The sequence below is a fragment of the Stigmatopora nigra genome, chromosome 11 (genome assembly GCF_051989575.1).
Source record: "Stigmatopora nigra isolate UIUO_SnigA chromosome 11, RoL_Snig_1.1, whole genome shotgun sequence".
Classification (NCBI taxonomy): domain Eukaryota; kingdom Metazoa; phylum Chordata; class Actinopteri; order Syngnathiformes; family Syngnathidae; genus Stigmatopora; species Stigmatopora nigra.
This window is the reverse complement of record NC_135518.1, coordinates 7849582-7869423: the sequence shown is the minus strand read 5'-3', so window position 1 is coordinate 7869423 and position 19842 is coordinate 7849582. Positions and strand designations below refer to the sequence as shown.

The window sequence follows — 19842 nt, the reverse complement described above, 5'->3', positions numbered from 1 at the left end:
ATTTTTTTTTAGGCATTTAGTAATACTTTTGTTAGGATTTTCTATGTGAAATCCAATTTTTTAAAGTTGTTTCTTGCTGTTGAATCACAGTTCCTGCCCACTTCGATGAGTCATTTGTTTTGTTGAGCATATTCCTACTTTCTTGAGATACTTCCAACAAGTTTTCTAATTTGACACTTTGAAGTAAAGTTATTCCATGTTTTTTTTCCAACAAACTACAAAGATTTGTAGACGATTAATTGTTTGCCTTCTTAATCTAAAATAAACAGGATTTCCTCACTTGCTGGTCTTGTATAAGTTTTACACAAGAGCAGCTAACAACTATTGATGTTTAAGTGGTTTCACAAATGATGTATTTTTCCAAGAATTTATTTCCTACTCAGTGATGGGATGAAAATGAGATTGAATTATTTTCTGTCAGTAGTTGCTTTACTGGGTATAGTCTAACATTAGCTTGAAAATTGATGGGTGGACTTCTAATATCATACTTTTATGTCTTTTCTATGACAGTTTCATTAACTTTGCACTATGTATGACTGTCAACTTATTAAAAATACATGTCAAGTAGTCATAGGTAAGGGCAAAGTAAATTGCATGGTCAACTAAGATCATTAGGGCCATCATCCCTTGAGCACAATTACCAACAAACTACTCTCATGGGAAGCACTCGACAATAACAAACATGTTTTTCAGTCCGGCAAATTATTAAGAACAAGCATCAACAAACACGACAATAAAAACAATAGCTAAAAAAAATGCAACTACTAACTGACTGAGTTTTCTATACATTTTTAAGCTTAAGTAGTCAAAACTACAATTGTATTCAGTCAGAAACTTGTGTTAAATTTCAACATGCAAATAAGACGTTCTTCCAGTATATCAGTTGGACTCATTTACAAATATTACTGCCATAATTCAAATTGCCACATAATAAACCTGATTATCTTTTGTTCACGTATGCTATCCAAGACCTTTTCCAGTCACGACTCACAATCCATAAATATCTATAGAGCATGCCACTAGAGACCCAAGATATTATATAATTTTCCATAATCTGTGCCCTTTTGGTTTATTCAAGCTTTCTATATTAGACTGTATTGTTGCAATACTATTTTGATGATGCTTTCCCATTAAAGGTGCTCATTATCAAACATTCCATGTACCAAGGGGAATAATGGGGCCTCCAATCTCACAATGGGGTCTTTGTAGGATAACTCAGGCGCTGTCCAAAAAGCTTCCTGGTCTTTTTTGGTTAAAAAAAAACCCTGTTCATATGACATGCTCAAATTAACCATCAACAAAGTATTTAATCTTTTTTAAAATGTCATTCTGTGCTCCTAATTTTGGGGTTTATAAGAAATACACATCCAATTATACGACAGGGTAAATAAAAGCAGCTTGTGTCACAATTTAACCCAGAATGAAATCTGTGAATGGGTTAAGTTAATTCATATTTTTGTTTTTGTGACACACAAAAAACCTTATGAGATTGGATAAAAGTAGGCAGTTTAGGGCACGTGATGGCACAGCCTTTTTTTTGTTACAATCACTGCTTCTGGGCATAGAGCCCATTGAGCCCCTCCTTTTATGTGGGCACGTGTAGATGGATTTTGTGTAACTTGAATGTTGAGAGTATTCAGACACTCTAAACTCACAGTCCCTATTAGTCAGAACATAGTTTAGGGACTTTTCTACTTATGGCCCGTCTGTTTGAAGGCAAAGAACATGCTGCCTCGTATTGGAAATATCGGATTTCTCCTTCAGATGACCTCATTCAACATGTGATTAAATTTGTGGAGAAACAGGTAGGAATATGTCTTTGCATGGTGTTTAAATATGTGTAAAATACTTAAGGAATTGAAAACCATGTCAATATTACAGTGCACAGTAGCATTACAATCAAAGTGCACATAACTCTTATTGTGACACTTGCTATATCATGCAAAAATGCTGAGTAGATGCAGTTATATGTCTGAAGGTGATAGCCAATCAACATTTTTTTCAGAGACCTGGGCCTTTATTTCTGGCCTTGGATGTGGGCTGTGGTTCAGGGCAAGGCACAGTTCTCCTAGCAAAGCACTTTGAGTCTGTGGTGGGCACGGATGTCAGCCTTGCTCAAATAGAGGTGGCATTACAGAATGCTAAAGAGCCCAATATCACGTATCGGTAAGCAAGCTGCAAATTACTGAGTATTGTAATGTGTTTTTATTGATCAAATAACTCTTTTAGAAAAAAATACTACAAAAACTATGAAAAAGTGGGATTTATATTCTGAAAATGGAGTTTCTCTAGACATACTAACTCTGTTGCTACTAAGGAATAGATATTCTCAAATGTAAGAAGTACCCTGAATTTTAAATGTGTTATTTTTGTCTTTGCAATTCTAGGCAGTGCTCGGCAGAGGAGCTGCCATTCGCTGACAGCTCAGTGGACCTGATAACAGCCATGTCGGCCTTTCACTGGTTCGACAGACCTCGCTTTCTTCAGGAAGTCCATAGGGTCCTGAAACCTCGTGGTTGCTTGGCACTACTCAATTACACCTTAGATATGGAAGTTGAATATCAGGGCTGCTCCCTGGAGTCACTCAACCAAGTGTGCAAAGAGGTGCTCAGAAAAAGTTGAATAATTTTGGTCTACCTCAAAGGTATAGCCTATTACCATGGCAACTGGAAGCTAGGTGTTACGATGAATAAAGCTTCATCACTGTTTTAGATGTTAAAGGTATCAAGAAAGCAAAAATTATTAGTGTCAAATTCACTGTTCTCATATTTACGTTTCAGGAAAAGCTAAACTTGAAAAATGCAACAATGTCAACACACTAATTCAACTTTTATCCACTCAGTTTTATGCAGTTTTGCATCCTTACCGCAATCCTTGCCTTGGTCCAAGGTCTATTGATATGTACCGGGAAGCCTACAATTCTATACCTTATACTGAAAAAGAATGGTAAGTGTGCAGTAAACTATGGGAGGGCTCAGCTCTCCCATATCATGAATAGTATGGTGTGATGTATGTTATGTTGTTCACAATTCAGGAAAGAGGGTGTGTGGGTGAAGCGGTCCATGCCCCTCAGCAGCTACATGGGCATGGTGGAATCGTTCTCCAGCTATCAGGCCATGCTGAGGGAAGACCCCCAGAAGGCCGCCAAGGTCTCAAAGGACACATGTGAAAGGTATTCTGCTTTCTAACAAGGAAGAAACAACAACAACAAAATGTAATTGTTAGATGTTCCATCTAATTGATGGTTTTGCAATCTGATTGATTTTGTTTTCTTTCCTTTTTTTCAGGTTGATGTCCATCATGAAGGTGACCTCTGCAGAGACACAAGTGCTGGTGGGGGTCAAGTATTTTTACCTTCTGGCAAGCAAAAATGGCTCAGATGACTTGCAGAAAAACTAAACTATAATCAATACAAATGTTTTTGGAATAGTCAATTCTAGCAGGTACTATATCTATGGATGTTTTATTGTTTAGATATATTTATATGTGAACATATCCATCTATTTTAATGAACTATGCCAACTGATTTGCAACCCAATGACTCTGATTTGTTCAATGCAAAAAAGTACTAGTTCATACTGTAGATATGTAGTGTAGATATTAATTTAAGTAGCTATATTATGAAAAGAATAATATACTCACTAGAGGGCAGCGTTATATTGTGTTCAGTCTGACTCTGCCCTCAATATTACTGATTACATTATAGTCATGAAATAAATAGATACAATAATAAATCTTCGGTTATTGTGCCTTTATTGTGTAAGTTATTTTAAAAACATGAACAAAAACATCAATTTGTTGATGAAAATATTTTGGAATTTATTTCAGATTGCATACTGGAACTATACAATACATGTGCAAATATGTCTAGATAGACCCATTAATACTAATAATAATATATTGTACAGATTTCTGGATATATTTTCAACCTATGGGCAGTCAATTTGGAATGCATGTACTCAATTACGAAGAGGAGAGTGAGTTTGACTTACAACAACAACGCATGAGAACTTTTTTTTTAGCAACTATAAAAGCTTGACAACCAAAGCTGATCGTTCGCATCCTGACATCACAAGCACGTCACGTATCCGACGGTGGCGAACGTCATGCAATTGCGTTTGCAGAAAAGCCCCGCACACATTGCACGCGCGCGCACGTCCCCTTTATAAGCTTTTTGTCGCGTCAGTTTATCCAAACGCGACCCTGTGACAAAAAGAACATCGGAGGACGACAAATTGCACCCATTTGTATATAAGACCCAAGTTTGCCACTGCCAAAAATTTGTTTCCCCAACCTTTAGGCATCTCAGTCGCGTTTGTGTTGGTGAATCAGGTAAGCACACACATACATCTGTCATCATCTTAACAGATTTGACAGTGTCTAAAAATCACTATTTTTAAAATAATATATATCTAAATTTTACAAATGATGTATTCTCAACAGTTCCCAAGATCTAATTTAGTTCATAAGAAAGCTTTGTATAAAATGTATACTTTTATATAATGTAGTAACTTACCAAATGTATAAATAGGAAAATATGCATTCTGAAAATGAATTAACTATATAATTGTTTGTAATGAATGCTGATTCCAAATGTTAAAGTAGATCAAGTAAAGGTTCTATATTGACATTATTGAATTGAATTCTTTTATTGTCATTATACAAGTATAATAAGATTTAAAGCTTTTATTGTCATTACACAAGTATAATGAGATTCAAAGCTTTCACCACATAGTCCACAAATAACAAATCAATCAATAAGTGAAGCAGGCTTGTTGAATTGAATTAAATGCTGTCATTTTATTTTTTACGTATTGCAATTTTAGAGCAAGAATTTGTTTATTATCACAGTTTTAGTGCGAAAAGTTATTTGTTGTTAAGTCCGAAGAAAAAATGGTTGTGACATCATAAAAAGTACATTCTTTGTGACTTCATCCAAAAAGGCCTTGATGCAATGATTTCATTTGGCCTTGAAGTCTCAATATAGTTGTAGATAAACAAAAGAAAAATCTTCTCAATCTGGTATGTCCTTGTTTGACTGGCCACCTCTAGAGTGGTAAAACTATTGAATACATTTTTTGTAGGATTTCGTGCTAAGGGTTTATTACCCTATAGTTTCATTTAGCTGCAGTACCATGTCGGTGTTGGTTTTTCCTCGTATTTTAAAGATAGTTTTGCCATCCTTACGGGAGAGAATGATGACAATAGTCACATCACTGACATTTTCATGTGACTGCAGAAATATTCAAAAGAAGTGCTGTTGTGAGGGAAGGTTAGCAAAGCAATCAGATGGACAAATGGAGTGTTTGATTTAGTGTTTTTCCTCACAATCTTTTTTAGCTCTGAAGGAATGGCCAACCGCAAGCAAAGGGGGCTGACGGCCGTGGACGAGTTCCCCGATCTCAGCCAGCACAAGAACCACATGGCCAAGTTCTTGACTCAGGACATGTATGCCACATTGAAAGAAAGAACCACTCGCAGTGGCTTCAACATTGACGGCGTCATTCAGACTGGAGTGGACAACCCCGGTATGATAGCGCTGCTGTTCCTCTGCAGTCCGTTCTTTACCTTGATGACTCATCATAGGTTTTTATTGGTTTTATGCTGGCAGGACACCCCTACATCATGACCGTGGGCTGTGTGGCTGGAGATGAGGAGACCTACGATGTCTTTAAAGACCTCTTTGATCTGGTTATCGAAGATAGACATGGAGGATACAAACCCACAGACACGCACAAGACTGACCTCAACCCAGAAAACCTGGTGGTAAGTGGGTTATGAGTTGCTATGGTTACTTTTGCAAGTATCCTATGACTAGCTCATATTGTATTTTTGCTGCTGTTGACCTGGGTTCAGAAAAATGGCTCCTTATGTTTATTGTATATGTCCACCTTTTTGTTTAAGGGTGGCGAAGACCTGGACCCCAATTACGTCATGAGCTCCCGAGTCCGAACAGGCCGTAGCATCCGTGGCTTCTGCCTGCCACCACACTGCACCAGAGGGGAGAGGCGTGCTTTGGAGAAGCTCTCCATTGATGGTAAAGAAAACACTCTGGCTGGCCAGGGTTCACATTTACGTCTTCTGCTGGTTTTGATTATGACAAGTTTAAAATTGTGCAACTATGTTGTCTCTTCATCTTTCAAAACTGGCCTGCTTATCAATGTGTACTAGGTTAGACAAATTTGTGGGGTCAATATGATTTTCTCTCCAGCTCTAGGTTCCTTGACTGGAGACCTGACGGGAAAGTACTACGCTTTGAAGAACATGTCGGCTGAGGAACAGCAGCAATTGATTGACGACCATTTCCTCTTTGACAAGCCAGTGTCCCCTCTGCTGCTGGCGTCCAAGATGGCCCGTGATTGGCCCGATGGCAGAGGAATCTGGTAACAACAGCCTTTTCAATCTCAATCATAAAAGAGAACTGTTTTAAGCCCAATAGTTGAATCACTATTTGTTCCAAAAGGCACAATGAGAGCAAGACTTTCCTTGTTTGGGTGAATGAGGAGGACCATTTACGTGTGATCTCCATGCAGAAAGGAGGAAACATTAAGCAAGTGTTCACTCGCTTCTGCACTGGACTAGCAGAGGTTTGTTCAAGGATTTTTCTAAACCATGCGTTCTAGAGTTGTTTGACTGAATGTGTCTCATCTTGATTCTTTGCAGATTGAAGCCAGGTTCAAGGAGAAAGGCCGTGTGTTCATGTGGAATGAGCACCTCGGCTACATTCTGACTTGCCCTTCCAACTTGGGCACAGGCCTTCGTGCGGGCGTGCACGTAAAGCTGCCAAATTTGGCCAAGCATGCTCAATTCGAGGAGATTCTGAAGAGGCTCCGTCTCCAAAAACGTGGAACCGGTATGGGAAGATCTTTTTATGTTGAATTGATGATGCTTTCAAGAGTAGTACTTAATTTTGTTTCTCCACTAGGTGGTGTGGACACTGACGCCGTGGATGGAGTTTTTGACATCTCCAACTCTGACAGATTGGGATTCTCCGAGGTGGATCTTGTGCAGATGGTAGTGGATGGTGTTAAGCTGCTGGTGGATATGGAGAAGGCTCTGGAGAAGGAAGAGGCCATTGATGAGCTCATACCCAACCAGAAATAGAAGCAAAATGTCCTTTGTGTTCCCTAGTTTATAATAGTCGGATCCTAAATGCTATTTCTTTATACTGCTCTATAACATGTATGGTTGGGATTGATTTGAAATAAAATAAGCAGGAAAGTTTTGTTAGGTGAGTTCCATTAGTTTAGTAAATTAATAAATACATAAAGTAATCAATACATGTGGAGTTTTCTGACTAATGGTCATCTGGATGATATGATTGGCCATTTCAGATATGAATGAAACATCATAGGGGAGTTTGGTGGTAACAAGAGGAGAGTCTAAGAATTGGATAGTGTCAAATGAAACCCTCAAGCAAATGAGAATTAGGATTGAGACAGAACCGACATCTGCTCCCATGAGAAGGTCATTAGGGTCAATGCCAAAGTGAATACGTACGCCAGGCAAAGTATTCCTGTTTTGAAAGACATGGGCTATTTTTACAGAGTGGATGGCTGCCAAGACACCATTGAAGTCGTTCCTCTCGTGGCCCTATTTCTGTTCTCTCGATCATCAGATTTTTAAAAAAGACGCTCATCTTTGCGCATCTCTATCATAAACCTATGTAGGCGTTGCCCCACAAAAGGGAACCTTTATTTTGCTGCCTTTTCATGGCGGACACATTTCTTTCCTGGACATTTTTGCATTTCCGCCTCCATGTTACCGGAGAGAAGTATTGACAGCTGAGGCTCCACTCAGTTCATTCCCACCTCCGAGGACCCCCTAAATCACCTTTTATCACCGTCCACTGTCACGAGTGCCTCTGATAACCACCGATCTGTGTTTCGGCGAGCAAAAAGTCTCCGATCATGGTGTAACACGGACTGCCAACTGAGAGATTTCAGGTAAACAACGTATAGATAACACACAAGCTAACTCGACGAGTGAGATTGTTTACCAAAACAACTTTAAAATCTGCCTTTTAAAATGAAAGAAAGTGCAATTTTCTCCTAGGCTTATACTTTTGCACGGCAAGGGTTAAATATGGTGACGATCGGATTGGGGATTTTATTTTAGTTTTGATAACGACCTTGCATGAATGTTAATTGCGATTTTATAGCGTCCCGATGACAGAAATCCCGTTAAAAAATCATGCCACAATATACATTTAGATTTTAAACCTAGTACGATCAATAGCAGAATTGTCCAAATCTATCAGGTAAATGTCACAACTGCAATCGAATATTTAAGTAAAAATATTTTTGCAATCCTAACCAAAGGCAAAATGTACTGAATCCACTGTCTCGGATGATGTTTACTCAGTTGTTTATTTATGTAAAAAAATAGATCATTTACATGACCCAATTCCAAAGTCATATAAAATGATAACTTTGTGTTTTTTGGATCTAAAAAAAAGACATTTCAGACCCTGCAGAGGAAAAAGATGCTCACCTGTGACCCTAAAATGGGTACATCAATACACTATAACACTATCAACATTAGTCCATTTTTTTATGAACTGTCACCAATGAAAATGGAAGTATTTATTAACATAATTCTAAAAAGGTACAACTTTTCATCTGGAGGGTGGGACATGACAACCTTGGGTAAGACCCTCTGATTCAAAGGATTTAAACCGGTGATGTTTTGCGTGTCATCGGCAGGCGATCGGTGCGGGGCAGAGCGTTTTGGAGCGCACCGTGATCGCCATGCTCACATTGGCCAGTAAACTGAAGAGGAATGACGGTGGACAAACCAGCCGAGCTAGTGGACCATCTGACGCCACTCACAGGGTCTCCATCAGGGACCGTCTCCTTACCAAAGGTGTGTTTTTTTTCTTATATCCAAGCATATTTACTTAAATCATGGGAAAAGCATTCCTTAATTTGCATTGTTCTATCGGTCTACAGAAGTTGCTGAACTTGAAGCCAATCTTCCTAGTAAGTTAAGCTGTGATTTTAGCTATTTGCATGCATTATTGAATTTATCATTATACATGACGTATACATAATGCAATAAAATAGGTAAAAGGGTTGGTTGAAAACTGCCCAAATTATGCATACACATCAGCTTTAATGTCATTAAGTGAATAATTTTCTATGGGATGGATTTCTTAGTTTCACTCAGTCATCACTCCTGTTTTGGTTTAGCACATTTTATATTGGAAATCTGCATGTTTTGTATTGGCTTGTGTTTGCACATTGCGTGTATTTGAACGGCAGGGGGTAGTGTGGAGCTAATTTAGAAAACACTTAAGTTGCAATTCACTTTTCTTCAGTGTTTGGAGAAGAGAAATTAAAATAACACATTTATGTATATGTAATAGACGTGTAACACACCATTTGCTTGCTTCTGATTGCAGCTACATGCAAAGCCAATTTCCCAGACGAGGACAAGCTGCACCATTTTCAGCTGGCAGTGTCTCCTGGTAAGAGAATAACATTCAATATTCCTTTTCATATAACTGTCTCTTTGCAGATCAATTGACATTTGTCTGCGTCTTGTTAATGACGAACATGTTGGGTAATGTCCAGAAAACAACAATGATTTCAATGCACGTCAACTTTTGACCAATTTTGTTTGTTCCGAGCGCCCCATGCATGTCAAGCTGTTGGCAAGCCGGCAAAAGAACACCCGTCATTGCGTTTAAATGACCCAATCTTGTCGAACAGCTCGAGTCAGTGAGCCAATCTGTGTGCGTGTGAATGTTTTTAGGGGCCATGCATGTTCCGACCATGTTTGTTTAGGTTTTTGCAGTCACTCGCTTGTGCCCTGTCAGCAGTTCTTGCAGCTTTAACAAGTTAGGGGGGTCAAACTTACCAAATGCACCGACCTGGAATGAGATCAGTGGAGGCTCATTGATCAACAAGTTCCTGCTCTTCATTGCATTATCTCGATCTTTTTTATATCTGTGGCTCGCTCATAAACGTTATGGTGTTGTGTAATTCCAATGAACATTTTGGCAGCCGTTAACCACAAATTACCTCAAGCGTCTTTAAACTGGGAGTACTGGTAATGGATTGTCATTTTTAAATGCCATTTGCTGAAATAGACAAGGATTCCATTTGAATAGAAAAGTGGGGGGCGGTTTGGTTTAGTACAGCGTCGTCCAATCCGCATGTATATTTCTCAATAGCTGTAAATCAGTTTACGTTTAGTTAAAATTTCCAGAATTATGACGTTGTGCATTAATTTAAATAATTGTGTCAATGGCCACTTGAGGCAATATGCTCCTTACTAATATAGATTTGATGCATTATGCTTACGTTTTAAAGATGTTGATTCATGACAAGCAAGCAATACCAGAAGATTTTTTGCTAACTTGCATGTACGCGACACGCAAGTGTGTGGCCTATCTGTGAGTCATCAGTCTTCCTGTTGCCCCAATCGCTGGTGTACCTCCAACTTAGTTTCACAAAGGCCTTTGTAAGCAAAATCGAGGCTGTGAAACAACGATCTGCAATTATAGCAAAGAGACGCTGTCATTTTTCTTAAGTGAGTCCGACAAGGACTTCGACTTCCCAGTGGACGGCTCGCTCAATTATTCTCGACTAAAGTGTCCTACACGTTCATTATTATAAGACTATCGTAATCCAATTTCACTCATTAAGTACTATTGACAGTGATAAATGCCCAATACATATTGAAATGGATTTGTTGTAGGGTTGGGCAAAAGAAAGGTAACCTAAAGTATTAAAATTTTAATGGCTCATATGATTGTAAAATACACATCCCATAAGTAAACTTGATATATTTGCTCAAAATGTCTAATTAAAGACCACTAGGGCGCAGTTTTTTTTGAGTACGCCATTAAAATTTGATTTCCCCTCACGAAGGCTAAGATGCATCTTGCATTTGGCCGTGAATTATACTCACTGCACATTAATGAGAAAAATTCAAGCCCATTTTAGAATAAGTGGCATTCGAGTTTGACTCTTAATTGCCCGTGTTTATTTGCTGTTGTTAATTGTTTCTCTGTGCATGTGTGTAAGTACTCCTAGATGGCTCAAGTGTACTGCAGATACAAATGTTTTATTTATGAACGCTAAATGCAGCGGTTAGTCCAGTCCGGCTTTCTTGTGTTGTTTTTATTCCTTTTTTTCTGAACCATGTTGAAGCACTTTTCCCCGACTGCAGGTTTTGCTTTCATCCACATTTTTTGCTTTACGTATTTCACTTTTATTCTAAACTGAAAAAAGATGGTATACAGAAGTTCATGAAGTAATGAAAAAAGATATATACAAATGCTACTTTATGGCACTGTAAGAAACTGAGGTCAAAGCAATTTCAAGAAGTCAGGCAAACACTAAGCACCACGAGCATAAGTTTGCAAGCTCAGTAAAGGTTCATTGTTGTTTCATGCATACATGAAAGATTCAAAGCCCCTCCAGCCAAATCTCGTCATTTTTGCTGGCTCATTTGGTAATGCCGCTTATAACTCGGAAGCCTGCGTGAGCTTAGAAGCGCCACTTCTTATTCCAATGAACTCAACTTTTTCCAACTGCACTTTTTATGGTTGGAACGAATAACTTTCAAACAAAATCTATTAAAATTTCATAAGGGATTCTTCAAGTACCATATTTTCCAAATGTCTATTTTTATATAGTTTGGCTGGGCCTACAAGTAAAGTGCGACATACATGCTTTTTTTTCTCTGAGCACTGACAGCATGTCATATTTATTTTAGGCTATAATTACCTGAAAAAGAATATTAACATACATAACATTTTACTTGTATTACTTTCACATATGAGTGTTCTTGGTGTCTTATACTTCAGTACGACTTTCCTCTTCATTATATATTTTTAGATAGTGCAATTTATACTCCGGATATTCCGGTGCTTTCTTTAAAAGCTATACTTGCGAAAATCCACTCCACTATATTCTAGTACAGTTATTATAGGGGTGAAAAAGGATGGATAATTTGAAGGGTTTACAACTGAAAGCTTTCTTACCACAAAACACATTTGTCTTGGTGCTGTTCACTTACCTTTGCTTTGTTTTTTTCCCCCCCTTCCTTCTTTCCTTCCTACCAGATGAAGGTTACTACCAAAGTGGCAAGTTTCAGTTTGAAATTAATGTCCCCGAAGCCTATAACATGGTGGTGAGTGCTCCAATATTTGTGTGCGGCCAGTGTTGCATTGACATTTAAAAAGTAGTTTTCCTCAAAATGTTTTGCAGGCTATCTGCTTTGTAGATCAATAGAATGAGAGCTTGTTATTTTTAATGCTGAACCCCTAGCCAACCAGGGTGAACTGTGTATGACATTGCGTTCAAACCCGAGTATATTAGTGAAGCACAGGTGTGAAAGCACAACAGGTCAATAGTATAGTTTTAGCTATAGACAAACCTAATTGGCTCCCTTCTAGCATTCATTTCAATGTGTTTTCATTAATTGCATAGTTTACCAGTTCCATATAATCCAGTTTTGCTCATTATTTGTATTATATATATTTTTTCCCTTCTAATTTGACTGGGAATTATTTCTTGTATTCTTTTCATTGTTTGAGCTGGTTGCCTTCACTCTTTTTTTTAAAATAACTTCATGTGTATTCTATTTTTATCTGCAGCCTCCAAAAGTAAGATGTCTTACCAGAATATGGCATCCAAATATCACCGAGAATGGGGAAATATGTCTTAGGTATTCTATCCAACAGTGCAGTCACAGCAATGAATTTGAGATGAAATGTCTCAATTTTACATGATATGCTAATATGGTCAAATAGAAGCTTAAATTGATTTTTTTTCTTTCTTTTACTTCAGCCTATTGCGTGAACATTCAATTGATGGCACCGGGTGGGCACCCACCAGAACATTAAAGGTAAGGGAGAACTTTTTATTTTCATACTTGACATTGGTGAGCCATAGACTTAAGTTAGATTCTTCTTTTTTTTTTTTAATAGGATGTGGTCTGGGGATTGAACTCATTGTTCACTGTAAGTATTTTAACTCTTATAGAATATAAATTCAATGATGTGCTGAAGGGAATCTGGGAATCTTTTCAATCTACAAAAAATAAAGCATGTCATCATTTTCAAGTCTCTTATCTCTACCATTTATTTTAATCATTTTGTTCTTCTGTCTCATTTCCAGGATTTGTTGAATTTTGATGACCCGTTGAACATTGACGCGGCAGAGCATCATTTAAGAGACAAGGTAGGCCAGCCGTTTTGTTTACCATAAACATCCTTGATTTAACATTTGGTAACATTTAAGTTAAATACCTACTGTTCCAAACCAAAAGTTTGCAAAAAAGCCAGTCTAAACTTATAAAAATGAGTGACACAATCTGCACACATTTCCCCTGTTTTCACATCTTATTACTTTTTTACCAAATGCATCCAAGTGTAACTTCTTCACTGGTGTCACATATTTTCACAATTGGTGTTATGTGCATGTGGTTGGTGTTATATGGAGATGAAGGCAGCAAACAAACACAGATGGTGTTTTTTTTAAGATGGCTATATAGCCCCCCCACGCCCTGTCATCTAACTCTGCCTTCGGGGCGCACAAGGCAGGCGCAACAATTTGTAAGGCAAATTCAGTATGTTATCTTTTCCTTACAGTCTCTTCTTCTTTTCACTTGTAATTGGCGAGAGTGTATAATATTTAATAGTTGAGTAATTATGTCATTTAGTCTGTAGTTGATGGGAATAGAATTAGGAGACTGTTCAAAATAATTATTCTGCTTCGTTTGTTTGAAACCAAATTATTTGACAGACTCACTTGATGATGTGGTAAACTATTAGAGGAGTTCTTTATGTTAACTTGTCCAACTGTGACTTCCGTTACACTGAATTTCAGTGTTTTAATTTTCTTTAACAGCTCAAAAGTGGAATGTTTTGAGTGCTTGTCAGCATAAATGAGAATGTTAATGCTGGTTCAACTTAATCTTAGTTCTCCTTCACTTTGGAGAGGGAAAAAAACGCATCGGCTTACCAAATTCTTGCTCCTCAAATTCAAGGCTCATCCGCTTATTTGGCTTGACTGAGATATATGCTCATCCTGACACTTTCTTTCCAATCCCAAGTGGCTTAGCCTAATCACTCAACATTTGGTCATGTCACGCATACGAGCATTCACTTTAATGATTTGCTTTCCCCCCTCCAGAATCAAATAACAGGGTGTTTTTGTTAGGTTCCTATTTAGCAAATAAATTGACAGCTGGATAGACATTCTTGATTTGAACTTGGCACATTGATGTATACTTAAAGAGTAGCACTCAAGAAACCTTTCAAATAGGTTACATTTGATTTCATTTATGAGAAAATAATTCCAGGTTCCACCAATAGTCAAGAAAAACTAATTTATATGATTTGACATGGAACATAACTCATCAAAGTGGCCAGACTTTAAAGCATTTTCGCCCTTACCTTGTTTATTTGAGGCTCTTTGCTAGATTTCAATGTGTAGCAGATGTTAAAGAACCATCTTCCCACCCCCAAAGGCTTCTGTTTGTTTTCCCTCTCCCCCTGATGTTGTTGAAACCTCTGAAAACTGCCACAGATAATTAGGGAAATTAAGCGTGCCTATTGCCAAAAGTATGTTGTTGGAGTCAAAAATTAGACTGCTGAGTTTCTTCAAGCTAATGAACTATCGAGAGGATCTGGAGAATGATTATAAGGCATATTTAACAAAATAATAATGACTCAGGCTCTTTTTTTCTCCAATTATCTAATTAACTTGTATTTTTATTTTTCATATTTGATGCCAGCAAATTAAAACAGGCATCTCGGAGGGAGAGGGGGACAAGTCGTGTTTTTTTTCTTATTATTTTGGTAAACAGGTGTTTAGAAAAGTAGCTCTATCAGAGACCAATCAATGGTACACCCAATGGATTTGAAGAAACATTGAGTCTTAGTAACTATTGAACTTGGCTTTGGCTCCTCTCCATTGACTAATTGGGGTCAGGCAGTTTGATTTTGGAGAAAGGGACATGACCATCATTTCTCCAGAGACAATATAAAGTCTTAAAACTACTACTTTTCTGCTTTTCAGGAGGATTTTCGAAACAAAGTCCAAGATTACATCAAGCACTACGCCAGATGATAGACACATCAGGCCACACCAAGTTTGCTGCCAAGCTACTCCGCCTTTGCCTCAGCTTATTTCTCCAGTCCACACTGAATCAGTCTTTCGGGTCGGACGCTGTTCACTTCGCAATAAACCTCAACATAAACCGACCTGGGAAACACGTTTTGAGCAAAGGGCGCCACGCTTTTATTATTCTTTTGGCGGTCTGGGCGACGCCGATCGCTCGACACTAAGACAAGTGACGGCCAGCAGGAAAGCCGGCACTACTCGACTCTTTTCTTCTTTTTTTTTTGTCAATTGCGAGTAGTAAATAAAAGAAGGTTATATGGGCGTGTTCTCCGTTCTAGTGCCTGCAGTGTTCGTGTTGCCAGAAGGAGGAGGAAAAAATGCATGCCAGGTTACATGGTGTTATCGGGACACGTTTGTGGACACCGTACGTGCTACTTGCCCACCACTCTAGACAGCGTTTGAATGATCAGCACCATATCGTCCTCATTCACGCACACGCTTGGAGCTTTTTTTCTTCTAACCTTTATATGTGTAACATCGGAGTCGCACCTCTTTGTCATCTCCTTCCCCTGTTTTTCACACATCTTTTCTCACCAAAAATTGACAAATTATCATTTTGTAGACGACGTAACCATAGAAAAGGGTGCATTAAGTCCATTTTGAGTCAATTTAAAGAAAAATAATCTTCCACGTTAATCTATTTTGTCAGTTATTAATGTTTGTCAGTTACAAATGCAATGTAAGATGTTAAATGAAGAGCATCATTACCTAATCCATATTTGAGAACAAAGAAAAGGACAGGTTTAACAAACGTGAAGAAAACTTTTAATTATGGTAAAAATATGAAATGCTGTTATGCTATTAAGTGAGGAAAAAATATTTTCTTAAATTTAAACAAACTTATTTTAGTACTATGGTGTAGACTGGTGCGTCCTGATTAATGTACACATCTTTTATGCTATAAAAAAAACTTGTCAATGTTCTGCAATTAAAAATAAATGAACTGCTATTATAGGTTTAAGTAGAACAAATTTCTATTCAGTTTTGAAAACATGTTACGTTTTTTCATTTGGACATCTTTTTCTGCCATGTCCTAAGAAAAAACATGCAAAAAAAGCTGCAAATGATGCTTTAATATGACTAAATTGACAAAAACTTAAATCCCCATTTACTTAAAATAAATTCAAGTGCATGTGTGTACTGCTATGTCCAATGCTAAGCATCTATCGCAGCATAGTACCGCCAACCTGCCCCTAACTAATTGTCAACACTATTTTTTACCACCCTATCTGATCAGCTTTGTGTTTACACGCCTGCAAAGCAGCAAACTGAGTTGCCACCACCGTGTTTCACAAAGGTGTTGAAAACTAAGTTGAGCTGGTGTGTTGACTATTTAAAAGCAATTCAAAGAAGGGAAAAAAATGAAATAGCATTTATTTTTAATTATTTTCTAAATCAGAACACTTAATAAGGAGAATTAAATGCCACAAAACTACATGTTGCTCATTTTTCATGTGTTTTCATGCTCAGTATTTGTTTGGACAGTCATTAATGCTCTGACATTGGAACGGATGTCCCTTTCACTTAAACACTGCGTGGTGTGCTGTTTATTTTCCGATGCTGCTGTTGGAGAAAAGTGTGTCTGCATGAGGTCTCTCCATACCAAGAGAGAATTGAGATTGACAACTAGTTGATCCTTCAAAATCTTCAACCCTCTCTAAGATTGTATATCCATTTTTTTTAAATAAAGAAAATACAAACACCATTTGGGTGGTTATTAATATTTTTAGTTGGTGCTAAAAGAAGTGCCAATAAACTCAATGAAACTCACTTGCTGTATTCACTACTGAGCACATCATTATTATGACATCGAGAAGCATTCAAAACTTACCATTGGTCCTTTTAAATGTTGAAAATATGCTATATCAGGGTATCATGAACAGAAATGCTTATGTTGGAAAAACAATCCTGGTGAATGCCTGCCTTGTGACAGTGAAGGCTGACAGCAACTGCCACATAATGATTGGCAATGCCATCTCAATTTTTTGCAAGTTCACCTCTAATGTCATGCTTAAAAAAAAAAAAATCCTCCACCCCCGGCGACAAAATCGAAACTTGGGAAGCAATCTTTTCCTTGTCAGGAATTAATGAGATGCTGAGCAGAAACCGCGGTTGTGTCGACCACAAACCTGCTTATACCATTAAGTGTGAGATTAATGGCTTTAAATAAGGACTAATTTATCACACTCGGCCTAAATGCAGCCAATAATGCTTTAAACTCCTTAATGTGTGGAATTGACATGTTATGCCCTGTGATTGGCTGGCTACCATTTCAGAGTGGCCCCTGCATGGTTCCTATAGTTAGTTGGGATGGCTTCCAGCACCCCCTGCGAACTCCTTTGAGGATAAGTAGTTCCGAATATTTAAATTTGTCAATCTTATGCTTACCACTACATTCCTTCGCTGCCACACTTTGGGAACCTTTGATCTGAAGTCTAAATTCCTCTAAATTGAGACAAATAAAGACAAATAAGTGGACATCCATTAGTGAAAATCATTCTGCGGCAGATATTTAAGCATCTGGGTGTAGATGGTGGGGGGGGAATATCAGACTTTATTAGTAATGTCAGGAGGCCCCAAGGCCAGACAGTGTTGGATGAATCAGATGTCAGAGTTTCATCTTTCTTGCTTTACCAAGAGTGCAGTTGCGTGTGTTGTGTGTCGGCCTGTTTTTTGTTTGTGCGTTTGTTGTGCTGACCTGGTGGGCGTTTGCCTCTCGCCGCTCGTTCCCTCGCCTCCATTCTGAGCGCAAACGTGCTTTAATCCTACGTTCTGGTGAACTGTTGCTTCCAGACTGCACTCAATTTTGGCTACAGTCTAAAAAAGTGGCAAATTTACAAGGTCAATTGTTGTGGTATGTGTTTCATATACCACTGGAAGATTATTTGAAAATGTATAGATTGGTTTACTAGATGTGACAGGATTACCCATAATAAATGTTTAAAAAAAGATTGGATTTTTATTCCAAAAATATGCTAGATATGTCGCAAATAAATGTATTTCCAGCTTATTTATCGCTTAAGAAAATTAAATATTTTATTCTGTCATAAATCGCAAGTTTTTGGAATTTCTTTTACATTCATTAATGGTTTCATTTTCATGTCACCATTAATATGAGCACTTCACTGTTTATCCTCAATCCCATGCAAGAAAACAACCATTTCCCTCTCTTTCAATTAGTGTTTGCATACATCGAATTAAATTTTAATCATACAGATCAACTGACACCTGTCCAAATCCAATATACATCCATATTTGTAAGTTGAGCACTAAGTGGCTCTCCATTGGCTTTGTTGTGCTTGAAAGGCCGCCCACACTCAAACGCGAGCTGTGGGCGGCTTCTCTTTGTGCAGCCACATGAGTTTGGCAGCCAAGTCAAGCCAACTTGCACACAAACACAAATATACATCACTTCTGTGATGCAATTTTGTTTAATTGTTACCATCGGATGTGAGAAATGTTCTTTAACGCTTATTACTGGTACAAAGTACAGATATCTATTATCCGACTAATGCATTGCTAGAATGGATGCTTTAAATTTTGAACAAGCGGCTGGAAAGGAAAAGCACTCCCATCCTGTCGAATACAAGTAGATCCTAATGTAGTACATCTAGAACAGGAAACGTCACATGGACAAAATGCTACATAAGAGTGCTTATCTAAAAAAAAAAAATGGTTGCCTTCAATAAAATTAACCCATTTGTTGCCATTAAAGTCATTAGCGGGGACCCCTTCAGTCAAAATGGATTGGATATATATATATGAAAATCTTATTTATAAATTTTCTTGATTAACATGCAAAAAAAGTCAATTTTAAAGGATATTTTCAATTGTCATTTTACGTTTTTTTCTTGCTTTGGTCCATCCTTTTTCCATCATGTTGACTGAGGCAGACACATTTCTCTTCAGGCATTTTTTCCAACTTAACCTACCCCTGGCTGCACTTCCTCATTTGTTTGACTCATTGTCTTTCACATCTAACCTCCACAGAAAAAAAAAAAAAACCTTATTGCATTTTTCAAGACCTTGCGGGTCAGTTATGCCCACTCCATTAATAACACCAGACTTTGGATTGCTTGTGAAATCTGACCTGGAGTCTCTTTTGTTTTTTTGCTGTCCCTTAGAATTGGTAAATCAAATATAATAGTGTGGCAGCCTAGTAGAAGTTATTATGGCTATGTGAAATCTAAGCCTGCTTATATGAACACAGAACGGATAACTTGTGAGATAACTTGATTGGCGGAAAAGTAATCAAATGTAGAATTTGGGGAATATCCCAAGAGGTTTTTCAGACACTACTTGGCTTTGATGAAACGCTAAAGGGGATTGTGCATGACCAAAGAAAGGCTATCTCAACATCAGAAGTAGATATTTTGTAGAGTTATTATGGGTACATTTCTAGAAATCACAATTGAAGATGTGAACTGATTATATGGTGTTCAGTTATCTTATCTGCATGGTGAATGAACCCTTTTCAAATTCAGTCTGTGAAACCAGTAGTATTATATTTCTTTGCAAGAACAAGATTCCAAACTCACCCGAATGGACAGCAAGTCAACAGAAAATGAGTTATTAAATTTACTTCTGGCAAGGTCCTTGATAACATCTCATCCAGTTGCACTGAGGGAATTGGGAATGAGAAAGAAATACACAAGGGATGCTTGGGAATCAGAAATCGGAAAATCACATGCACATCTGT

The 19842-nt window shown here is 37.8% G+C and overlaps 3 protein-coding genes across 4 annotated transcripts; all 3 read left to right on the top strand.

The window, feature by feature from the left end:
• The first annotated feature begins 1591 nt into the window (after nucleotides 1-1591).
• On the top strand, nucleotides 1592-3728 carry LOC144204191 (putative methyltransferase DDB_G0268948). The gene is made up of 6 exons (XM_077728004.1): nucleotides 1592-1805; nucleotides 2006-2166; nucleotides 2388-2604; nucleotides 2843-2946; nucleotides 3035-3172; nucleotides 3288-3728. Exons 1-6 carry the CDS (start codon nucleotides 1698-1700, stop codon nucleotides 3397-3399), a joined length of 840 nt encoding a protein of 279 aa, XP_077584130.1. The 5' UTR covers nucleotides 1592-1697; the 3' UTR covers nucleotides 3400-3728.
• A 434-nt stretch (nucleotides 3729-4162) lies between these two features.
• LOC144204189 (creatine kinase, testis isozyme-like) lies at nucleotides 4163-7225 on the top strand. 2 transcript variants are annotated; one of them, XM_077728003.1, is made up of 8 exons: nucleotides 4163-4332; nucleotides 5341-5528; nucleotides 5612-5766; nucleotides 5905-6037; nucleotides 6212-6383; nucleotides 6464-6587; nucleotides 6664-6853; nucleotides 6926-7225. In XM_077728003.1, exons 2-8 carry the CDS (start codon nucleotides 5351-5353, stop codon nucleotides 7102-7104), a joined length of 1131 nt encoding a protein of 376 aa, XP_077584129.1. In that variant the 5' UTR covers nucleotides 4163-4332; nucleotides 5341-5350; the 3' UTR covers nucleotides 7105-7225. The 2 variants fall into 2 exon arrangements, with proteins under 2 accessions (XP_077584129.1, XP_077584128.1); XM_077728002.1 differs by lacking the exon at nucleotides 4163-4332 and adding an exon at nucleotides 5042-5272.
• Nucleotides 7226-7715: 490 nt separating this feature from the next.
• On the top strand, nucleotides 7716-16848 carry ube2f (ubiquitin-conjugating enzyme E2F (putative)). Its single transcript, XM_077728748.1, has 10 exons — nucleotides 7716-7946; nucleotides 8706-8865; nucleotides 8952-8981; nucleotides 9404-9469; nucleotides 12077-12144; nucleotides 12611-12681; nucleotides 12804-12861; nucleotides 12944-12976; nucleotides 13134-13196; nucleotides 15039-16848. Exons 2-10 carry the CDS (start codon nucleotides 8751-8753, stop codon nucleotides 15087-15089), a joined length of 555 nt encoding a protein of 184 aa, XP_077584874.1. The 5' UTR covers nucleotides 7716-7946; nucleotides 8706-8750; the 3' UTR covers nucleotides 15090-16848.
• The last annotated feature ends 2994 nt before the right edge of the window (nucleotides 16849-19842 follow it).